Source organism: Halichoerus grypus, chromosome 15 (genome assembly GCF_964656455.1).
Source record: "Halichoerus grypus chromosome 15, mHalGry1.hap1.1, whole genome shotgun sequence".
NCBI lineage: Eukaryota > Metazoa > Chordata > Mammalia > Carnivora > Phocidae > Halichoerus > Halichoerus grypus.
This window is the reverse complement of record NC_135726.1, coordinates 40,100,870-40,119,373: the sequence shown is the minus strand read 5'-3', so window position 1 is coordinate 40,119,373 and position 18,504 is coordinate 40,100,870. Positions and strand designations below refer to the sequence as shown.

The 18,504-nt window shown below is 34.5% G+C and overlaps 1 protein-coding gene across 2 annotated transcripts in view; it reads right to left on the bottom strand.

The window, feature by feature from the left end:
* The window catches only part of URI1 (URI1 prefoldin like chaperone), a 72,483-nt gene that overhangs the window by 21,171 nt on the left and 32,808 nt on the right, over window positions 1-18,504 (bottom strand). The window contains exons 1-3 of one of the 2 annotated variants that reach the window (XM_078063235.1): window positions 16,661-16,808; window positions 12,754-12,832; window positions 11,277-11,412 (exon numbers count right to left, since the gene is read on the bottom strand). In XM_078063235.1, the coding sequence (XP_077919361.1) occupies window positions 11,277-11,412; window positions 12,754-12,756 (139 nt within the window). In that variant the 5' untranslated portion in view covers window positions 12,757-12,832; window positions 16,661-16,808. Of the gene's footprint in view, window positions 1-11,276; window positions 11,413-12,753; window positions 12,833-16,660; window positions 16,809-18,504 lie in introns of those variants that run through there. The other variant, XM_078063233.1, reaches the window with a different exon arrangement.

The following is an 18,504-nucleotide window of genomic DNA, read 5'->3' as shown; positions in this document are numbered from 1 at the left end:
AAGTCATGATATTGGAGTCCCAGGATCAAGTCCCGCATCGGGTTCCCTGCTCAGCAGGGAGACTGCTTCTCCCTCTGACCCTCCCCCCTCTCATGCTCTCTATCTCATTCTCTCTCAAATAAATAAATAAAATCTTTTAAAAAAGAATACATATTCTTCTAAGGAGAACATGGAACATTTCCATGAAAGACCACATGCCAGGCCACAAAACAAGTCTTTAAAATTTTGAAACCATACAAAGTATTTTTTCCAATCACAATGAAATGAAACTAGAAATCAGTAAGAGAAGGAAAAGTGAAAAATTCACAAATGCATGGAAATTTAACAGAACACTGACTTAAGGGGTCAAAGAAGAAATCACAAAAGAAATTAGAAAATTCCTTCAGGGGCGCCTGGGTGGCTCAGTCGTTAAGCACCTGCCTTCGGCTCAGGTCATGGTCCCAGGGTCCTGAGATCGAGCCCCATACCAGGCTCCCTGCTCGGCAGGAAGCCTGCTTCTCCCTTTCCCACTCCCCCTGCTTGTGTTCCCTGTCTCGTTGTAGCTCTGTCAAATAATAAAAAATCTTTAAAAAAAAAAAAAAGAAAGAAAGAAAATTCCTTGAGACCAATGAAAATGGAAAATACAATATAACAAAATTTACAGGATGCAGTGAAAGCACTGCTAAGAAAGCAATTTATACCAGTAAACACCTACGTTAAAAAAGGAGAAAGATCTCAAATCATAACTTAACTGTATGCTTTAAAAGGAACTTGAAAAAGAGTAAACTAAACTCAAAGCTAGCAGGTGGAAGGAAGAACTAAGACTAGAGTGGAAATAAACAGAGAATAGAAAAACAATAGGAAAAAAATCAACAAAATTGAAAGTTGATTTTTTTTAAAAGACCCACAAAATTGACAAAGTTTTTACCTAGACTGAGAAAAAGAAAGAGAGAGAGGACTCAAATTACTAAAATCAGAAACAAAAGTGGAGACAATTCTATTTATTTTATAGAATAAACAGGATTATAAGAGAATACTATGAAAAACTGAATGCCAACAAACTGGATGACCTAGGTGGCCAAATTCTTAGAAACAAATGAACGATTAAAAATGATGCAAGAAGAAATAGGAAATCTGAATAGACCTGTAAAAAGTAAGGAGACTGAATCAGTAATCAAAAACCTCCCAACAATGAAAAGCCCAGAAATAGATGGCTTCATGGATGAACTCTACCAAGTATTCAAGAAAAAACTGACATCAATTCTCAAACTCTTTCAAAATATTAAAGAGGAAGGAACACATTCTGTGAGGCCAACCAGACACACACACTAAAAGAAAACTACAGGTTAATATCCCTTATGAGTATACATGCAAAAATCCTCAACAAAATGCTACCAAATGGGGAGCTGGGGAAATTCGAGCAAGTTGGACCAAATGTACAAACTTCCAGTTATAAGATAAATAAACTAGGAAGGTAATGTACAATGGATGACTATAGTTACTGCTGCTCTATGATATATATGAAAGTTGTAAGATAGTAAATTCTAACGGTTGCCATTACAAATAATGAGAAAATATTTTTTCTTTTTTTTGTCCATTTCTTTTTATTCTATGTATATGAGGTAACAGATGTTACTAAAACTTACTTTAGTAAACATTTCACAACGTAAGTAAGTAAAATCTTTACGTCATACACACAAAACTCAATTGATGAAGAGAAAGCCTTTGACAAAATCCAACACTACTTCACAATACAAAACAATAAACTAGGAATAGAAGCTAACTTCCTAAATATGATAAAGGCCACATATGAAAAACCCAAACTGCCATCATACTCAATGGTGAAAGACTGAAAGTTGTTCCCCTAAGATCAGGAACAAGATGAGGATGTCTACTATTCTATCTATTCAACATAGTTACAGAAGTTATAGCGATGGGTCACAAATAATGTCTCAACCAGTACCAAAAGATTGGGATCATTCCCTGCATATTTTTGCACCATAATGCTTTGAAACTCGAACTCAGTCACAGGAGGAAAGCTGGAAAGAACTCAAATACATGGAGGCTAAAGAGCATCCTACTAAGAATGAAGGGGCCAACCAGGAAATTAAAGAAGAATTTAAAAAATTCATGGAAACAAATGAAAATGAAAACAACTGTTCAAAATCTTTGGGGTGCAGCAAAGATCCTAAAAGGGAAGTATATAGCAATACAAGCCTTTCTCAAGAAACAAGAAAGAAACAAGAAAACCCTGCACCTAAAGGAGCTGGAGAGAGAACAGCAGATAAAGCCTAAACCCAGCAGGAGAAGAGAAATAATAAAGATTAGAGCAGAGGGGCGCCTGGGTGGCTCAGTCGTTAAGCATCTGCCTTCGGCTCGGGTCATGATCCCAGGGTCCTGAGATCAAGCCCCACATCAGGCTCCCTACTCAGCGGGGAGCCTGCTTCTCCCTCTCCCTCTGCTGTTCCCCCTGCTTGTGTTCCCTCTCTCATTATGTCTCTCTCTGTCAAACAAATAAAATCTTGAAAAAAAATTAAAAAAAAAAAGATTAGAGCAGAAATCAATGAAATAGAAACCAAAAGAACAGTGGAATAAGTCAATGAAACTAGGAGCTGGTTCTCTGAAAGAATTAGTAAGATTGATAAACCCCTGGGCCAGTCTTATCAAAAAGAGAAGAGAAAGGACACAAATAAATAAAAACATGAAAGAGGAGTGATCATAACCAACACCAAAGAAATACAATTATAAGAACATATTATGAGCAACTATATGCCAACAAATTAGACAATCTGGAAGAAATGGATGCATTCCTAGAGATGTATAAACTACCAAAACTAAACCAGGAAGAAACAGAAAACAAACAGACCCATAACCAGCAAGGAAATTGAAGCTGTAATCAAAAATCGTTAAAAAAGGAGAAAATCAAAAATCTCCCAATAAACAAGAGCCCAGGGCCAGAGGCTTCCCAGGGGAATTCTACCAAACATTTAAAGAAGAATTAATACCTATTCTTCTGAAACTGTTCCAAAGAATAGAAATGGAAGGAAAACTTCCAAACTCGTTTTATGAGGCATTACCTTGATCCCAAATCAGACAAAGACCCCACCAAAGAGGAGAATTACAGACCAATATCCCTGATGAACATGGATGCAAAAATTCTCACCAAAATACTAGCCAATAGGATCCAATAGTTCATTAAAAGGATTATTCACCACGACCAAGTGGGATTTATTCCTGGGCTGCAAGGTTGGTTCAACATCTGCAAATCAATCAATGTGATACATTACATTAATAAAAGAAAGGACAAGAACCAAATGATCCTCTCAAGAGATGCAGAAAAAGCATTTGACAAAGTACAGCATCCTTTCTTGATTAGGATTTTAGAGGGATAGAGGGTACATACCTCAGTATGTACAGTGTAGGGATAGAGGGTACATACCTCAATATCATAAAAGCCATCTATGAAAAACCCACAGTGAATATCGTTCTCAATGGGGAAAAACTGAGAGCTCTTCCCCTAAGGTCAGGAACATGGCAGGGATGTCCACTATCACCACTGCTGTTCAACATAGTACTAGAAGTCCTAGCCACAGCAATCAGACAACAAAAAGAATAAAAGGCACCCAAATCGGCAAAGAAGTCATTGAACTCTCACTCTTTGCGGATGATATGATACTTTATGTGGAAAACCCAAAAGACTCTACCCCAAAACTGCTAGAACTCATACAGGAATTCAGTAAAGCGGCAGGATAGAAAATCAATGCACAGAAATCAGCTGCATTTCTGTATAAGGAGACAAAAGAAAGAGAAATTAAGGAGTTGATCCCATTTACAATTGTACCCAAAACCATAAGATACCTAGGAATAAATCTAACCAAAGAGGCAAAAGATCTGTATTCAGAAGACTATAGAATACTCATGAAAGAAATTGAGGAAGACACAAAGAAATGGAAAAACGTTCTATGTCCATGGATTGGAAGAACAAATATTGTTAAAATGTCTATGCTACCTAGAGCAATCTACACATTTAATGCAATCCCTATCAAAATACCATCAATTTTTTTCACAGAAATGGCACAAATAACCCTAAAATTTGTATGGAACCAGAAAAGACCCCGAATAGCCAGAGGAATGCTGAAAAAGAAAACCATCACAATTCCAGACTTCAAGCTCTACTACAAAGCTGTCATCATCAAGACAGTATGGTACTGGCACAAAAACAGACACATAGATCAATAGAACAGAATACAAAACTCAGAAATGGACCCTCAATTCTATGGTCAACTAATCTTCGACAAAGCAGGAAAGAATGTCCAATGGCAAAAAGACGGTCTCTTCAACAAATGGTGTTGGACAGCCACATGCAGGAGAATGAAACTGGACCATTTTCTTACACCATACACAAAAACAGACTCAAAATGGGTGAAAGACCGAAATGTGAGACAGGAATCCATCAAAATCCTTGAGGAGAACACAGGCAGCAACCTCTTCGACCTCAGCCGCAGCAACCTCTTCCTAGAAACATCACCAAAGGCAAGGGAAGCAAGGGCAAAAATGAACTATTGGGACTTCATCAAGATAAAAAGCTTTTGCACAGCAAAGGAAACAGTTGATAAAACCAGAAGGCAATCGACAAAATGGGAGAAGATATTTGCAAATGACATATCAGATAAAGGGCGAGTATCCAAAATCTATAAAGACCTTATCAAACTCAACACCCAAAAAACAAATAATCCAATCAAGAAATGGGCAGAAGACATGAATAGACATTCCTGCAAAGAAGACATCCAAATGGCCAACAGACACATGAAAAAGTGCTCAACATCACTCAGCATCAGGGAAATACAAATCAAAACCTCAATGAGATACCACCTCACACCAGTCAGAATGGCTAAAATTAACAAGTCAGGAAACGACAGATGTCGGCTAGGATGCAGAGAAAAGGGAATCCTCCTACACTGTTGGTGGAAACGCAAGCTGGTGCAGCCACTCTGGAACACAGTATGGAGGTTCCTCAAGAAGTTGAAAATAGAGCTACCCTACGACCCAGCGACTGCACTATTGAGTATTTACCCCAACAATACAAATGTAGTGATCCAAAGGGGTACATGCACCCCGATGTTTATAGCAGCAATGTCCACAATAGCCAAACTATGGAAAGAGCCAAGATGTCCATCGACAGATGAATGGATAAAGAAGATATACTGTATGGGACGCCTGGGTGGCTCAGTCGGTTAAGCGTCTGCCTTCGGCTCAGGTCATGATCCCAGGGTCCTGGGGTCGAGTCCCACATCGGGCTCCCTGCTCCGTGGGGAGCCTGCTTCTCCCTCTGCCTCTGTCTCTCTCTCTGTCTCTCATGAATAAATAAATAAAATCTTTAAAAAAAAAAAAAAAAGAAGATATACTGTATATATATATATACACACACAATGGAATGTTACGCAGCCATTAGAAAAATGAAATGTTGACATTTGCAACAACGTGGATGGAACTAGAGGATATTATGCTAAGCGAAATAAGTCAATCAGAGAAAGACAATTATCATTTGATCTCACTGATATGTGGAATTTAAGAAACAAGGCAGAGGATCATAGGGGAAGAGATGAAAAAATGAAACAAGATGAAACCAGAGAGGGAGACAAACCATAAGAGACTCTTAATCATAGGAAACAAACTGAGGGTTGCTGGAGGGGAGGGGGTAGGTGTTGTAATGAGCAATGGGTATAAGACTGATGAATCACAGACCTGTACCCCTGAAACAAATAATACATTATATGTTAATAATATAAATAAATAAATAAATAAATAAATAAATAACTAGGAGTCCATAAGAAAAAAAAAGTTATAGCGAAAGCAATTAGGCAAGGAAAAAAAATAAAAAGCATCCAAATTGGAAAGGAAGAAGTAAAATTATCTCTATTGGCAGATGATATGATCTTATACGTAGAAAACCTGAAATATTACATACACACAGCTAAAAAACTAATAAATTAAATACTCAAAAATAAGTTGCATTTCTATACACCAGCAATGAACAATCTGAAAAGAAAATTAAGAAAATAATTTCAATTTACAATACCATTAAAAAGATATTTAGTAGTAAGTTTAGCCTAGAAGACACAAGACTTATTGTGTTGCTGGAAGAATTTAAAGAAGACAAAGTAAATGGAAAGACATCCTGTGTTCATGGATTAGAGGGTTTAATATTGTTAAGATATCATTTTACCCAAAGCAATCTACAAATTCAAATCAATCCCTATCAAAATCCCAACAATTTTGCTGCAATAGAAGAAATCCACCCCAAAATTCATATGCAATCTTGAGAGACCCTGAATAGCCAAACAATCTTACAAAAGATCAAAGTTGGAGATCTCATACTACTTGATTTTAAAACTTTCTACAAAGGTACAGTTATCAAAATACTATGGTACTGGCATTAAGACAACATATAGATCATAAAATAGGGTAGAGAACCCAGAAATAAATCCTCCCATATATATCCAAACAATTTTCAATAACGGTGTCAAACCATTCAAAGGGGGTAAAGACAGTCTTTTCCACAAACACTACTGGGAAAACTGGATAGCCACATGCAAAAGAACAAAGTTGGACCCTTAGTTTACACAATATACAAAAAATTAACTCAAAATGGATGAAAGATCTAAATGAAAACTGAAACTATGAAATTCTTAGAAGAAAACACAGGAGAAAAGCTTCATGACATTGGATTTGGCAATGATTTCTTGGATATGACACTGAAAGTACAAGCAACAAAAGAAAAAAAATAGACAAATGACTTCATCAAAATTTAAAACTTTAGTGCATCAAAGGACATTACCAATATAGTGAAAAGGCAGTCTACAGAATGGGAGAAAATATTTGCAAATCATCTATCTGATAAGGGACTAATATCCAGAATATATAAAGAACTCATACAACTCAACAACAAAAAGACAACCCAATTTAAAAATGGGCAAAGGACTTGAACTGACATCTCTCCAAAGATTTTTCTACAAATTGCCAATAAGCACATGAAAAATGCTCAACAAACATCCTGAAGTCCTTAAAAAATTGGAAATCAAAACCTTTAGGATGGTTACTAGGAAAGAAAACAATAAATTACACAATATCCATATAATACCCTGCAGCCATTAAGAAAAGACAGAAAGATGCAAAAAACATGTGCTACCATTTGAGTGGTTGTGTATATAATGGGTTGGGAATGCGTAAGTCTACAAGATGTGAACACACAAAATGGTAAGATACTGATAATGCCTCCAAGTTATCCAAGTGGATGATAAGGGAGGAAAAGGGACACTTATTTTTCAATAAAAACCCTTTAAAATTCGTATCATGTCCAAATATAACCTTTTCAAAAAAACTAAGTCACTTTCCATTCTCCCCCATACCTTCCCTAGCCCTAAGCAACCATTAATATACTTTTTGTTTCATAAATTTGCCTATTCTAAATATTTCATACAAGTGGTATCATATAATATATAGTCTTTTGTAGCTGGCTTTTTTCATTTGTCATAGTAAATGGTACACTTCTTTTTCTTGCCAAGCAATATTCACATTTATTCATTCACTGGATGATAGACATTTGGGTTGTTTACATTTTGGGGCTATTATGAATTATGCTAATATTCACATACAAGCTTCTGTGCAGACGTATGTTTTTATTTTCCCTTGGGTATAATACTATCTAGGTGTGGAATAGGGCTAGATGGTAACTCAATGTTTAACTTTATGAAAAATTCCAAGCGGTTTTCCAAGGTGGCTACACCAATTTATATTCCCACCAGCAACATATGAGGGTTGCAATTTTCCACATCCTCACTATTACAAGTTACTGTCTGCCTTTTTTATTACAGCTATAGTAGGAAGGATAAAATGGTATCTCATTGTGATTCTGATTACCAGTTCATTTTTGACAAAAGTACAAAGGCAACCGAATGGAGAAAGGACTTCCAACAAATGATTTGAGAAAAACTGGACATCTATACATAAAAAGACTGAACACCTTGAACTAAACCTCACACCTTACACAAAAATTAACTTAAAATGGAACACAGATCTAAGTGCAAAATGTTCAACAATGAACATTTTATAGAAGAAAACATAGGAGAAAATCTACATGAACTGAGGGTAGGGCAAAGCATTCTAGATATGACACCAAACAAATGACCCATAAAACAAAAAAAGTAATAAACTGGACTTCAAAATTAAAAATTTTTGCTCTGGAAATACAATGTTGAGGGAATAAAAAGACAAGATACATACTGGGAGAAAATATTTGCGAATCACACACTTAACAAAGACTTATATCCAGAATATATGAAGAACTCTCAAAACTTGAGAAAGAAAAAATACAACCAAATTTTTAAAAATGGGCAAAAGACTTCAACAGATCAAAGAAGACAGATACACACACAGATGGCAGGCAAGTACCTGAATCAATACTGAACATCATTAGCCATCAGGGAAATGCAAATTGAAAACTCCTACCCATCTACTGAAATGGCTTAAATTTTTAAAACTAACAATACCAAGTGCTGGTAAGGATGCAAAGCTACTAGGACTCTCACACCCTGCTGGGATTGGGGGAATGTAAAACAATATAGTGTCTTTGGAAAATAGCTTGAAAGTTTCTTAAAAACTGAATACACGTACCCACCATATGACGTAGCAATCCCACTTGTAGGTATTTATCAACAGCAATGAAAATTTATAGTAAGACCAAAACATAAAGGTTTATAACAGCTCTGTTCATAATTCCAGAAAATGAAAGCAAACCAAATGTTCTCCAATAGACGAAGAGAAAAACTGTGGTATGTGCATATAATGGAATACTCAGCAGTAAATACGACTGACCTTTTGATATACAAAACAACTTAGATGAGGCATTATGGTGAATGAAAGAAGTCAGTCTCAAAAGGTTACATAGTGTATGACTCCATTTATATGACATTCTGGAAAAGGTAAAATTGATAGTGATAGAGACAGATCAGTGATTGTCAGGCCTTACAGGTAGAGGTAGGGTGTGACCACAAAGAGAATGCATGAGGGAGTTTCTGTTGTGATCCTGGGCTCTGACTAGTGTATCCTATATCCTATTCTATATTCTGACAGTGGCAATGGTTAAAAAATCTTTACTTGCATTGAAAACTCATGGAACAGTATACCAAATAAAAAGTCAATTTCACTCTGATAATCTTAAAAAAAATTTTTTTAACTTTAAAAAGCTGGTCATATTCATGTTAAATGGCAAAAATGCAGGATGTGAGCACAAAGAATAGGGCACGCTTAAAAATCAGCTTCCTTAGAGAAACCTCCCCTGAATCCTTTTGTACTTGTGTTAAATCCATTTTGTCCTTCATTTTGACTACTTTTTAAACATGCAATGACCCCCCTTCCACCTTTCCCAATTACCCTGTCAACAGTGAGGTAGGACTGTGTGTTTAACTTGTTATATTTCTTCTTCCATAAGAAAAATAAAGTATCTTTTCTTAAATAAATGTTAAATACAACAATATACCTAAACATTTCTTTAGTTATTAAAATTAGTATAAAACTGTGTGAATAAAACAACTTTTTAGAATTCATAATAGGTTCTCAAACATAATTCATAGGTACATATCCTGAAAATTATTTTAGATAAACACTGATCCCAAAAGTCATCATTTTTGGTCAATTCCAAAAACCATTTTCAACAATGGAAAGTGATTTACCAAAAAATACCTCTTTATTCTAGAGCTCTATTCCTATTCTATTAAAAGTATTCTCCTGGGGCGCCTGGGTGGCTCAGCTGGTTGAGTGGCCGACTCTTGATTTCAGCTCAGGTCATGATCTCAGGGTCATGTGATCAAGCCCCATTCTGGAGTCCACGCTCAGTGGGTAGTTGGCTTGAGATTCTCTCTCTCCCTCTACCTTTGTCCCTCCCCTGCTCGCAACTGAGCGCGCGTGCGCATGCTCTCTAAAATAAGTATCTTAAAAAAAAAGTATTCTCCCATTATTATATTAAGTCATAACTGATTCTAAAGATTGCTTTGCTGAAATACACATATGAAAATCAGAGTGAACAAACTTTAACAGACGATGAACTGATTTCATATCAGCAGAGCTACCCCAGTAAATAAGAAAACTTTCCCCATTAAGAAAGGCCTTTAAGAAAGAATTATGCTCATTCTTTTTCCTCTAACGTACATGACTTATTTTAGTATAGTAATGCCAAAAGAATTATCATTGCTAGAAATTATATACAGGCCTAACAATAAGATTCTGATTAGTGTCACAAATGATCAAATATGTTATCAATTATAAACTTATAGGAGTTGATTTGCAATTAGAGTGTCCAAATATAGATCCCACAATTTCAGTGAGTAAATGAGTTCTCTAACTAGTACCCACTCACATGTATAAGTGAAATAATTTCAGCTGTAGAAAACTCAGCTGTTTTTTTATCTTTATGACCTCATTTATACAGAAGAATCCTCAAAAATTTATTTTCAAATACACATTTAACTAGAAGGTTAAAAAAACAGGTAGGGGTGATATTATACTATCAATTTAAGTATTTTATTATAGAAATAAGAACATAGATATTAAATGAACCTAATTTTAAAATGCAACTAAGCTAGAACTGAAGCCAAACCCATCCAACTAAAAAATGTGTATGCAGATATGTATCTACACCAACAAATAATATCATAGATAAACAAAACTTAAAGAAATACCTCAATCAAATGAGACAGAGGCCTCACATCACTGAATAAGTATATGGGCACTGTTTTGGGTAGCACCTCTCCACACCTGGCCTTCTCTGTAAGATGAAAATATGACTTCTTCTAAACCAAAAAGCATGTTTAAAAATTGTTTCTACTTTTACAGATAGGTATTTTTCTTAGTTCAATAAATAAAAAGTAAATTCCCTCTGTGTACTACAAGTATTAAAAGCAAAAGTAAGTATATGAAAGCACCCAGAACAAATCAGTTATAAAATATAAAATGAGCCCAAGTCTGATGTCTTCCCAACTTCTATCTATAAAACCACATGTTAAGGACTTTTACACTCTGTCATTTCTGAAAACATGCTAATGTGGGTGATATTTCCAACCCAGATGTTCCATTCTCCAGCTTACATTCTCAAATGTTGGTTCTACTCAAACTACCTACAATTCAACCAAATCACAAATAGTCTGGACTAATAAATCATGGATGATACTTTTAGTAACAGCTTGGCACTTTGTGAACTGATACACACCAGCAAAGATACGTCATTTATAATTGGTACATACGTTCTTTCCGATGCTCAACTAAGCCCACAGCCTGCTTTGCTGAGCACTTTGCAAACCAATTGTCCCCAAGTAAAACAGTGACTTCGTTAGTATGGACAAGCTTTCCTGGCATGAAGGCAAAGGGGCCAAATGGTACCTATTGTTGAAAGGAAGGAAGGGAGGGAGGGAGGGAGGGGAGGAATAAGGAGAAAGAAGACAAAAAATTAAAAACACTAAAAAATACATTTTAAGAAACAGTTCTGCGCTGGGGTCTTTTTATCAACTAAGAAAATACATTTTATGAAACAGCATTAAAAGCTCTGTGTTGAGGTCTTTTTATCGACTAAGAAAAAACGTCAACTTTATAGAAATTTAACATTAAAATTTCACTAAGAAAACCTACAGAAAATTGCTTTAGGTTAATAAATCAATGTTAAAACAGTTTTAAGGAATAAGCACATTTACATACAGCTTTCAGAGAAATTAGCACTGTCTCTGAATGTTTATACTTCGTGTTCATTCATAAATCTAAATGAAAGCAAACTCGCAATGAAATATTAATAAAGAATACCTTTGATTAAAAAACCTGAAAATTATTTCCAATAAAATAGCCATTTGTTTAACAAAATTGGAATTAACAAATAAATAGCTTTAATGACTCTACAAATTTTACAAAATATTTGGGCTAGTATAATAAAAAACAATACATTTATAAAACATTTGAACTACTGTAATTAAGAACAAAGTCTTTATGAAAAAATATATTCAAGCGATGAAAGAATCTAATCCAGGGCTCACGAAAGGATCACTATGTCGATATGAAGATCATTCAGACAAAAATTAGCAGTACCTTTTTATATAAAATCAATGTTCTAGGGTGTAATTCTGTGAATTATACAACATTATGATCTATTCCTGCTCTGGCTAACAGGAAACGACTAAGTGCCATATTTCTGTCTTAATTACAGTTTTCTAACACAGTAAATTTGCATACCAAATTTGTCAAATTTTGTGCTAACATTTATGCCATTTGTGTCTCCATAATGTGATAACTTAATATAAATCTGAAAAAAAAGAAAAGAAGCAAATACCAACTATTACAACAATTAGTGGATTATTTTAAAGTAAAACAGGGGCGCCTGGGTGGCTCAGTCGTTAAGCGTCTGCCTTCGGCTCAGGTCATGATCCCTGGGTCCTGGGGTGGAGCCCCACATCGGGCTCCCAGCTCCTCGGGAAGCCTGCTTCTCCCTCTCCCACTCCCCCTGCTTGTGTTCCCTCTCTCGCTGTCTCTCTCTGTCAAAATAAATAAATAAAATCTTTCAAAAAAAAAAATAAAGTAAAACAAAAACTTTCCTTGCTATGGTAGTTACTTCAGATACTTTCTATTAGAGCTTGGCCATTTGTGAATCAATACATATAAAGCAAAGAAACATCTTCTTACTTTCCATAACTAATATGTAAACAACATACTGCTTTAAAAGCAACACACTAAACATACCATGATATTATAAGACAACTTATCAGGCAAGGTACTGAGTCTTTCTTGCAGGGCATTATAGTCATTATCTACCTTCTTCCTGTTGACAAAAAAATAGCAAATACTAAATGAATACACAAACTAACAATTCCTTGAGTAGACTATGTATCAAAAGACAAACTAATCAAAAATCCAATTTTAGCAATTTAAATATTTAAGTATTTCAAAAATTTTAAAATTCTATGTTTACCAAATTTAGCAGTGGCATTATTCAACCATACACACACCAAAAAATTAAGACTTTCAAGGATTTGGTTTCAGAATTAGAACACACATCTTTAGAACTAGTGTTTCATAATGTAGATCATCTGAACTAAATAAAATTTAGAAATTAAAGGAGACATTGAGGGAGGGCCTGATGTTTAGAGGGAAACAGGAACTTAAGATGAAGGAAGAAGAGATTTAATAAACTTGTGGGTGAATAAACACTGGCTGCACAGCAGAAATCATGAACACAAAATCTGACCAGACATTTTCAGTCCCTAGAAAACTTAAAGCTGAAAAATGTGGAATAACCTTTCAGTTACTCATATTAATGTGATTAAGCTGAGAGAGAACCAATGAGGAGATAGAAGAAATTAGGTAGAGGTAATATAAAAAAGCATTTCGATTTGGCTTTGAAGCCTGTTTCATGTTATATCAAGACAGAGCTACCTAATAAATTAATTTCAAATAACCAAAAGATTATCATTCTGTAGGAGTAGAGATGGTCATATGTTTCCGCACTATGCACTCAGTTCTTACACCTGCTGGAAATGAATAGTCCTTCATGCAGATGCCTGTTTTCAAATCCTCTCTGAAAATTCAGTTTCGTAAGGGTTCCTTGCTAGGCTGTAAGCTGCAGGCTAAACCAGTGCACTGAAATTTTTTGAAAGCAAAAGCGTGTTGTCAGTTTGAAAAAAATAACAAAAACAAACCCCACCAATTCAGCAATTTAAAAAAAACATGTAGATATTGCCAAACTGAAATTAGAATAAATTGCAACACAGATAATCATTCTCCAGATAATAAAAATGACTGCTCTATAAACATCATGGAATTGATTCAGTTTACTCCTTAGCACCCCTAAAGCAAGAGAAGCATAATTAATAAAAATTATCTCATTTACTCTTAAGAATATCAAGGAATTTCACATCTATACTATTATTCATCCTAAAAATATTCCTGTAGTAAATGTCACTTTTCAACATTTTCCTCATTCAAAAAAGAAAGTAGAAGGAAGATGGAAAAAGCACACATTTAAGAGAAATCAGACCTCCTCCGTCATGAAAGATGCAAGCAGTGAATTTAACCTAGGTCTTCTGGCCTGTGTTCTTGGTTCAAGTGCTTTTGCAAAACGTTCCCTCAAAATCCTTTTTTATAAACATAAAATGTCTTTATTCTATTTACTTAAGGGAAAAATATCATCCTTCTGGATAAATTTTTTAAGAATAAAATGGTTTAAAAAAACTTCATGCACAGAGCTACATACCAGAAAGAGCACGGCATTACAATCAGACCAGAAGGTGAATCCCAGCTCCACCACTTAACATACACAAATTAACCCTGGTCTTAGTATCTTCAGTGGTAAAATGCCTATCTCACAGGTTCAAGTGAAAGAAATCCAAAGGGTTTAGCAATGAATATCTACACTGAGTATCCAATACCCCTTTTTCCATAAACTATCAAAAAACACCAATTCTAAAATTTTCAAGAAAGACTACTACCCACTAAGCTGAGATTCCATTATGTTAAATTCATTCAGTTTGATAAAAAGAGTACAACTTATTGAAAGGCAGTATAGCTAAATGTTACCATTGAGGGGGCTTTTGGAGATAGGGCTGGTGTGAGCAATAAATTGGATACTATCTATAAAGAACTGATTTGGCACAATGTAAACACTCATTATGAAATCTACAGAACACTAACAGTTTGTATGTTTTAGATAAGTAATTCAGCAAATGCTCAAGGCCTATACATCAGCTTAGATGTCTAAATGTTCCTGTGATTGTTAAAAAGCTAGTATTAAAGTTAGCATTCAGTATGTCTTATTTTGGTAACTACACGTGGAAAAAGGAGATTTCCTAACAAAACACCTCTTTTGTATATTAAAAGAATAGTAGATTCAACCACAGGTAACACAAGAGATCAATGTCAGTATTCCAAATCAAGTATGTTCAGTTTTAGACTTATCACTAATTCTCTCTAGAACAAAAGTGGACATACTGGAGGACGGTTTAAGATCAGAGTTCCTATTTCTAAATTCTGAGTTGTTTTCTAAAAATACAGAAACAAAAAAAAAGAAAGAAAGAAAAAAGAAAAAGATAATTTAAAATGCAGCCCACGCAGAAGTCCTTTTCGAAGGGAGGCAAGTACAAGACAAGCAGTGTCTGTAGGAGAAATTACGGCTTAAGAAACTCTCTTCCCTAAAGGTTCCACTAGTGGAAATATGCAGGATCAAACACCTTGGTCAGAGTTTATCTATTTGTCCTTAAACAGTCCCTCTAATATTCAGGGATTAAATAATCCTGTTAAAGATCACAAAGCCTATATAGCAGAAAATACAAAAAATGATTCTAAGAACTACTGTGTTACAGAAGGTAAGTAGGGGATCTTTATTTGCACAAAAATTTGAAGAGTTTGTTTCTTCTGTTTTATTACTTAGAAATATAGTTTTTAGATACTGTAGTCATATTAAAATATGTAATCAAAAGAGGCAACTGCTTAATTTTTTTTCAAATGGAAAATAAAACCCAGATATAGTTAGGTAAACCACTCAAGCCTACTTTACTTATAACATATAGACCTCCTTGTCTGGAGGTCTTCATCGTATTTGATCCTTATAGATTAAGTTCAGGCTTCAATTCTTAATTTTAAAAAAGTTACCCAATAAATAAGATTTAATTTGCAACAAATATCTTCGTGTAATGTTCCTTACAGAAAATAAGAACTAAAGCACTGCTGTAAGTCATATATAAGACACTTTTACAATTTTCTTTTGAATCTTGTAATCATGCACTATATGCCTTCTGAGAAGCACCTTTTGTATTAAAAAGCAGCAGCAAAGAAGGACACACAAGAAGCATGCTACAAATTAGCCTTAACCTTAAGGATGAAGATCAGGATAGATCCCATGGGAAACACCTTATTTTCCTAGAGCTGTGAGAAGTATGAGAACAAGTTAAATGATGTGTTTGCTCAAGTATTTACAGGTGTAACTGATGTCCACGACTTACTTTGAAATACACCTGGGAAAAATGGATTAATGGATTGAGATAAAGATAGATATATGATCAAGCTTCACCTACACAATTCTTTCAACTTATGTTTAAAGATTTTCGTAACAGAATATTAAAAAGGAGATGGGGGAATATGAAAGCAAGACTATATTTTTAATCTTTTTCTTAAAGGCAACTGACAAATCTTTGTAAAGAAAAAAAGTTCTACATCCTTTGGGGCAAGAAGAAAGTCTCCAATTTTCATCTTTAACAAAAAAGGGAAATAAAATTTAAATCACTGATGCACTAATTTTGCTAATTTTCAACTTAAAGTAGTAAACTGGAATAGGCAGAAATGTTGACATTAAGCCTGTGGGTTTGTTTGTTTTTAATTTCTTATCATTCTCTCTCCCTTTACCTAATGTCCTAAACAAAAAATGCAGGAAACAGCAAGTGGTGATCAAAAAGGGAAAAAGAAATGGGCTTTACATTCATATTACTACCTGGGTTAATCTGGGGCAGAGTTAAGTTTTTAAGAAACTACAAAATCCAAAGATTTTGGAATATAAGTAACTATATAATCTTATTTACAAATGATTTTTAGTCTATCATACCCACTCTAGAACTTCCTGTTAAGAATTCAAGAAAACCTTTGTTTCAATTCAATTCACCATTTATTGAGCTTCTCCTCTGCAACCAAGCCTTATGCCATATGCTGCAGGGATCATCACTCAAATATAGCACGTCTTTTTTATTTCTTTGCATTGCTTCTTTGTTAAAGATCCACTAGCTTGATGGATGCCTGGGTTTTTACCTCTGAAATTAAGAAAATAGAGGAATATTAAATTCAGGCATAGATTATATATAGGTAAAGAGAAAAGTCTTCTCATTACTAAAGAAAGGAATGATGATTGTTTTCAAAGTATCCTCTTGAAAAGTCTAAATAAATTATTAAAGTTATATTAAACAATAAAAACATTCTTGAAAGAAGGATCACATTGTTGAAAGATCTGAAATTTGGCAGGAAAGGGAACATATTAAAAATTAAAATATATCTGTATTAAATTAGTATTATTTTTTGAAATGGTCATGGCAAAATACTACTAAGTGAAATCTATGATAAAATTCAGGCAATATGGTGGCATATTCCTTTTTCTCAACTCTATACCTAGGAAACTTGTGTCATCAGAAGATGCTGATGAAATAGTCCATGTTCTTTATTTTTATGAGTCCATCAAAAAATTGTACTGGAAATAGAGAAAAGACGAACCTAAATATAAACACTTGTAATTATTCTAAAGTTAATGAAAGAATATTGTCAAAGAGAGACTGATGCAGCTAACATTCTACTAGATTTCCTCAATTTAACTTCTCAACAATGAGAAAACAGAGTATAATGGGTTATATACAGCAAAGCTGGGACAGATGAATTGCTTCCAATGCTCTCTGCCTACAAACATGTACATATGACTTCAGACTTGCCAGTGATCATAGGTACCTGTTTCTTCACTCATTAGCGTTCCTTTGTTCTAAGAATAAAATGAGATACAAATCTGAAGTAAGAAAGTTTAAAAATTATACAAAAACACATCACTCTGCGTTTGAAAAAAATGCCCCAGGGTGCCTCCTAGTTCAGTTAGCTTCAGGTGAAGAGTTTACGGGTCATTTTAATTTTCTTTATTCTCTGAGTTCTCTACAACTGACACTAATTTTTGTGACAAATCAGAAAGAAGGGGCCTTTCGGAAAAGAGGAGTTTAGCTATGATAAGTTTATAACCGACTTAAGCTTTGAATGTTTGTGCCAGTTTCTACTTAATTCTAATTTATAGGTGTAGTTTCGACTTTCTACACTTTCTTTCTTTCTTTTAGAAAAAAGAAAACTTTTCTGTATTGTTTTCTTAGAGCAGTGATTCATAACCTTTTATGGTCACTGATACCTATGAGAAACTGATAAAAACACTAGATTCTTTCCTGAGAAAAAGTCCCTGCATTTGGCATATAATTTCAATAGAAGCCACTCAGATCCCTCAAGGTCAGTTTTTTTAAGAGGTCTTATAACAGTTTAAAAAAAAAAAAAAAAAGCAATCTTGGTTTTAAACCCATCAGATGTAAAATTCTCAAAATGATCTTCAACTCCGTTGATTTAAATAAAAGAAAAATAGGAAAACCATCCCCAGTTCAGTCATGAGTTGAATATAAATTAGTAAAAATGTTAAATTGAATGCATGCCTCAGTTTTTTTACTGACTACATTTTCCTTAGTCATACACTGATACCCACTGCCTTTAGTGTATTAGAATTTAGACTTTTGTATCGCAAAACAAGAACAAGCACCCTGGATTATCACTAAGTGACCTGCCTCTCAGTCAAGCACTGTTGCTGCAATACTGACACCTTCATCCTCACATGGTCCTCTCCTGAGCTGGAAAGCTTTATTGTAGATTGCTCTTATTTTTATAAAAAATAAAATAAAATGAATAGAAAATTAAAAAAACTCGAAGTGCAAGGAGGTGTAG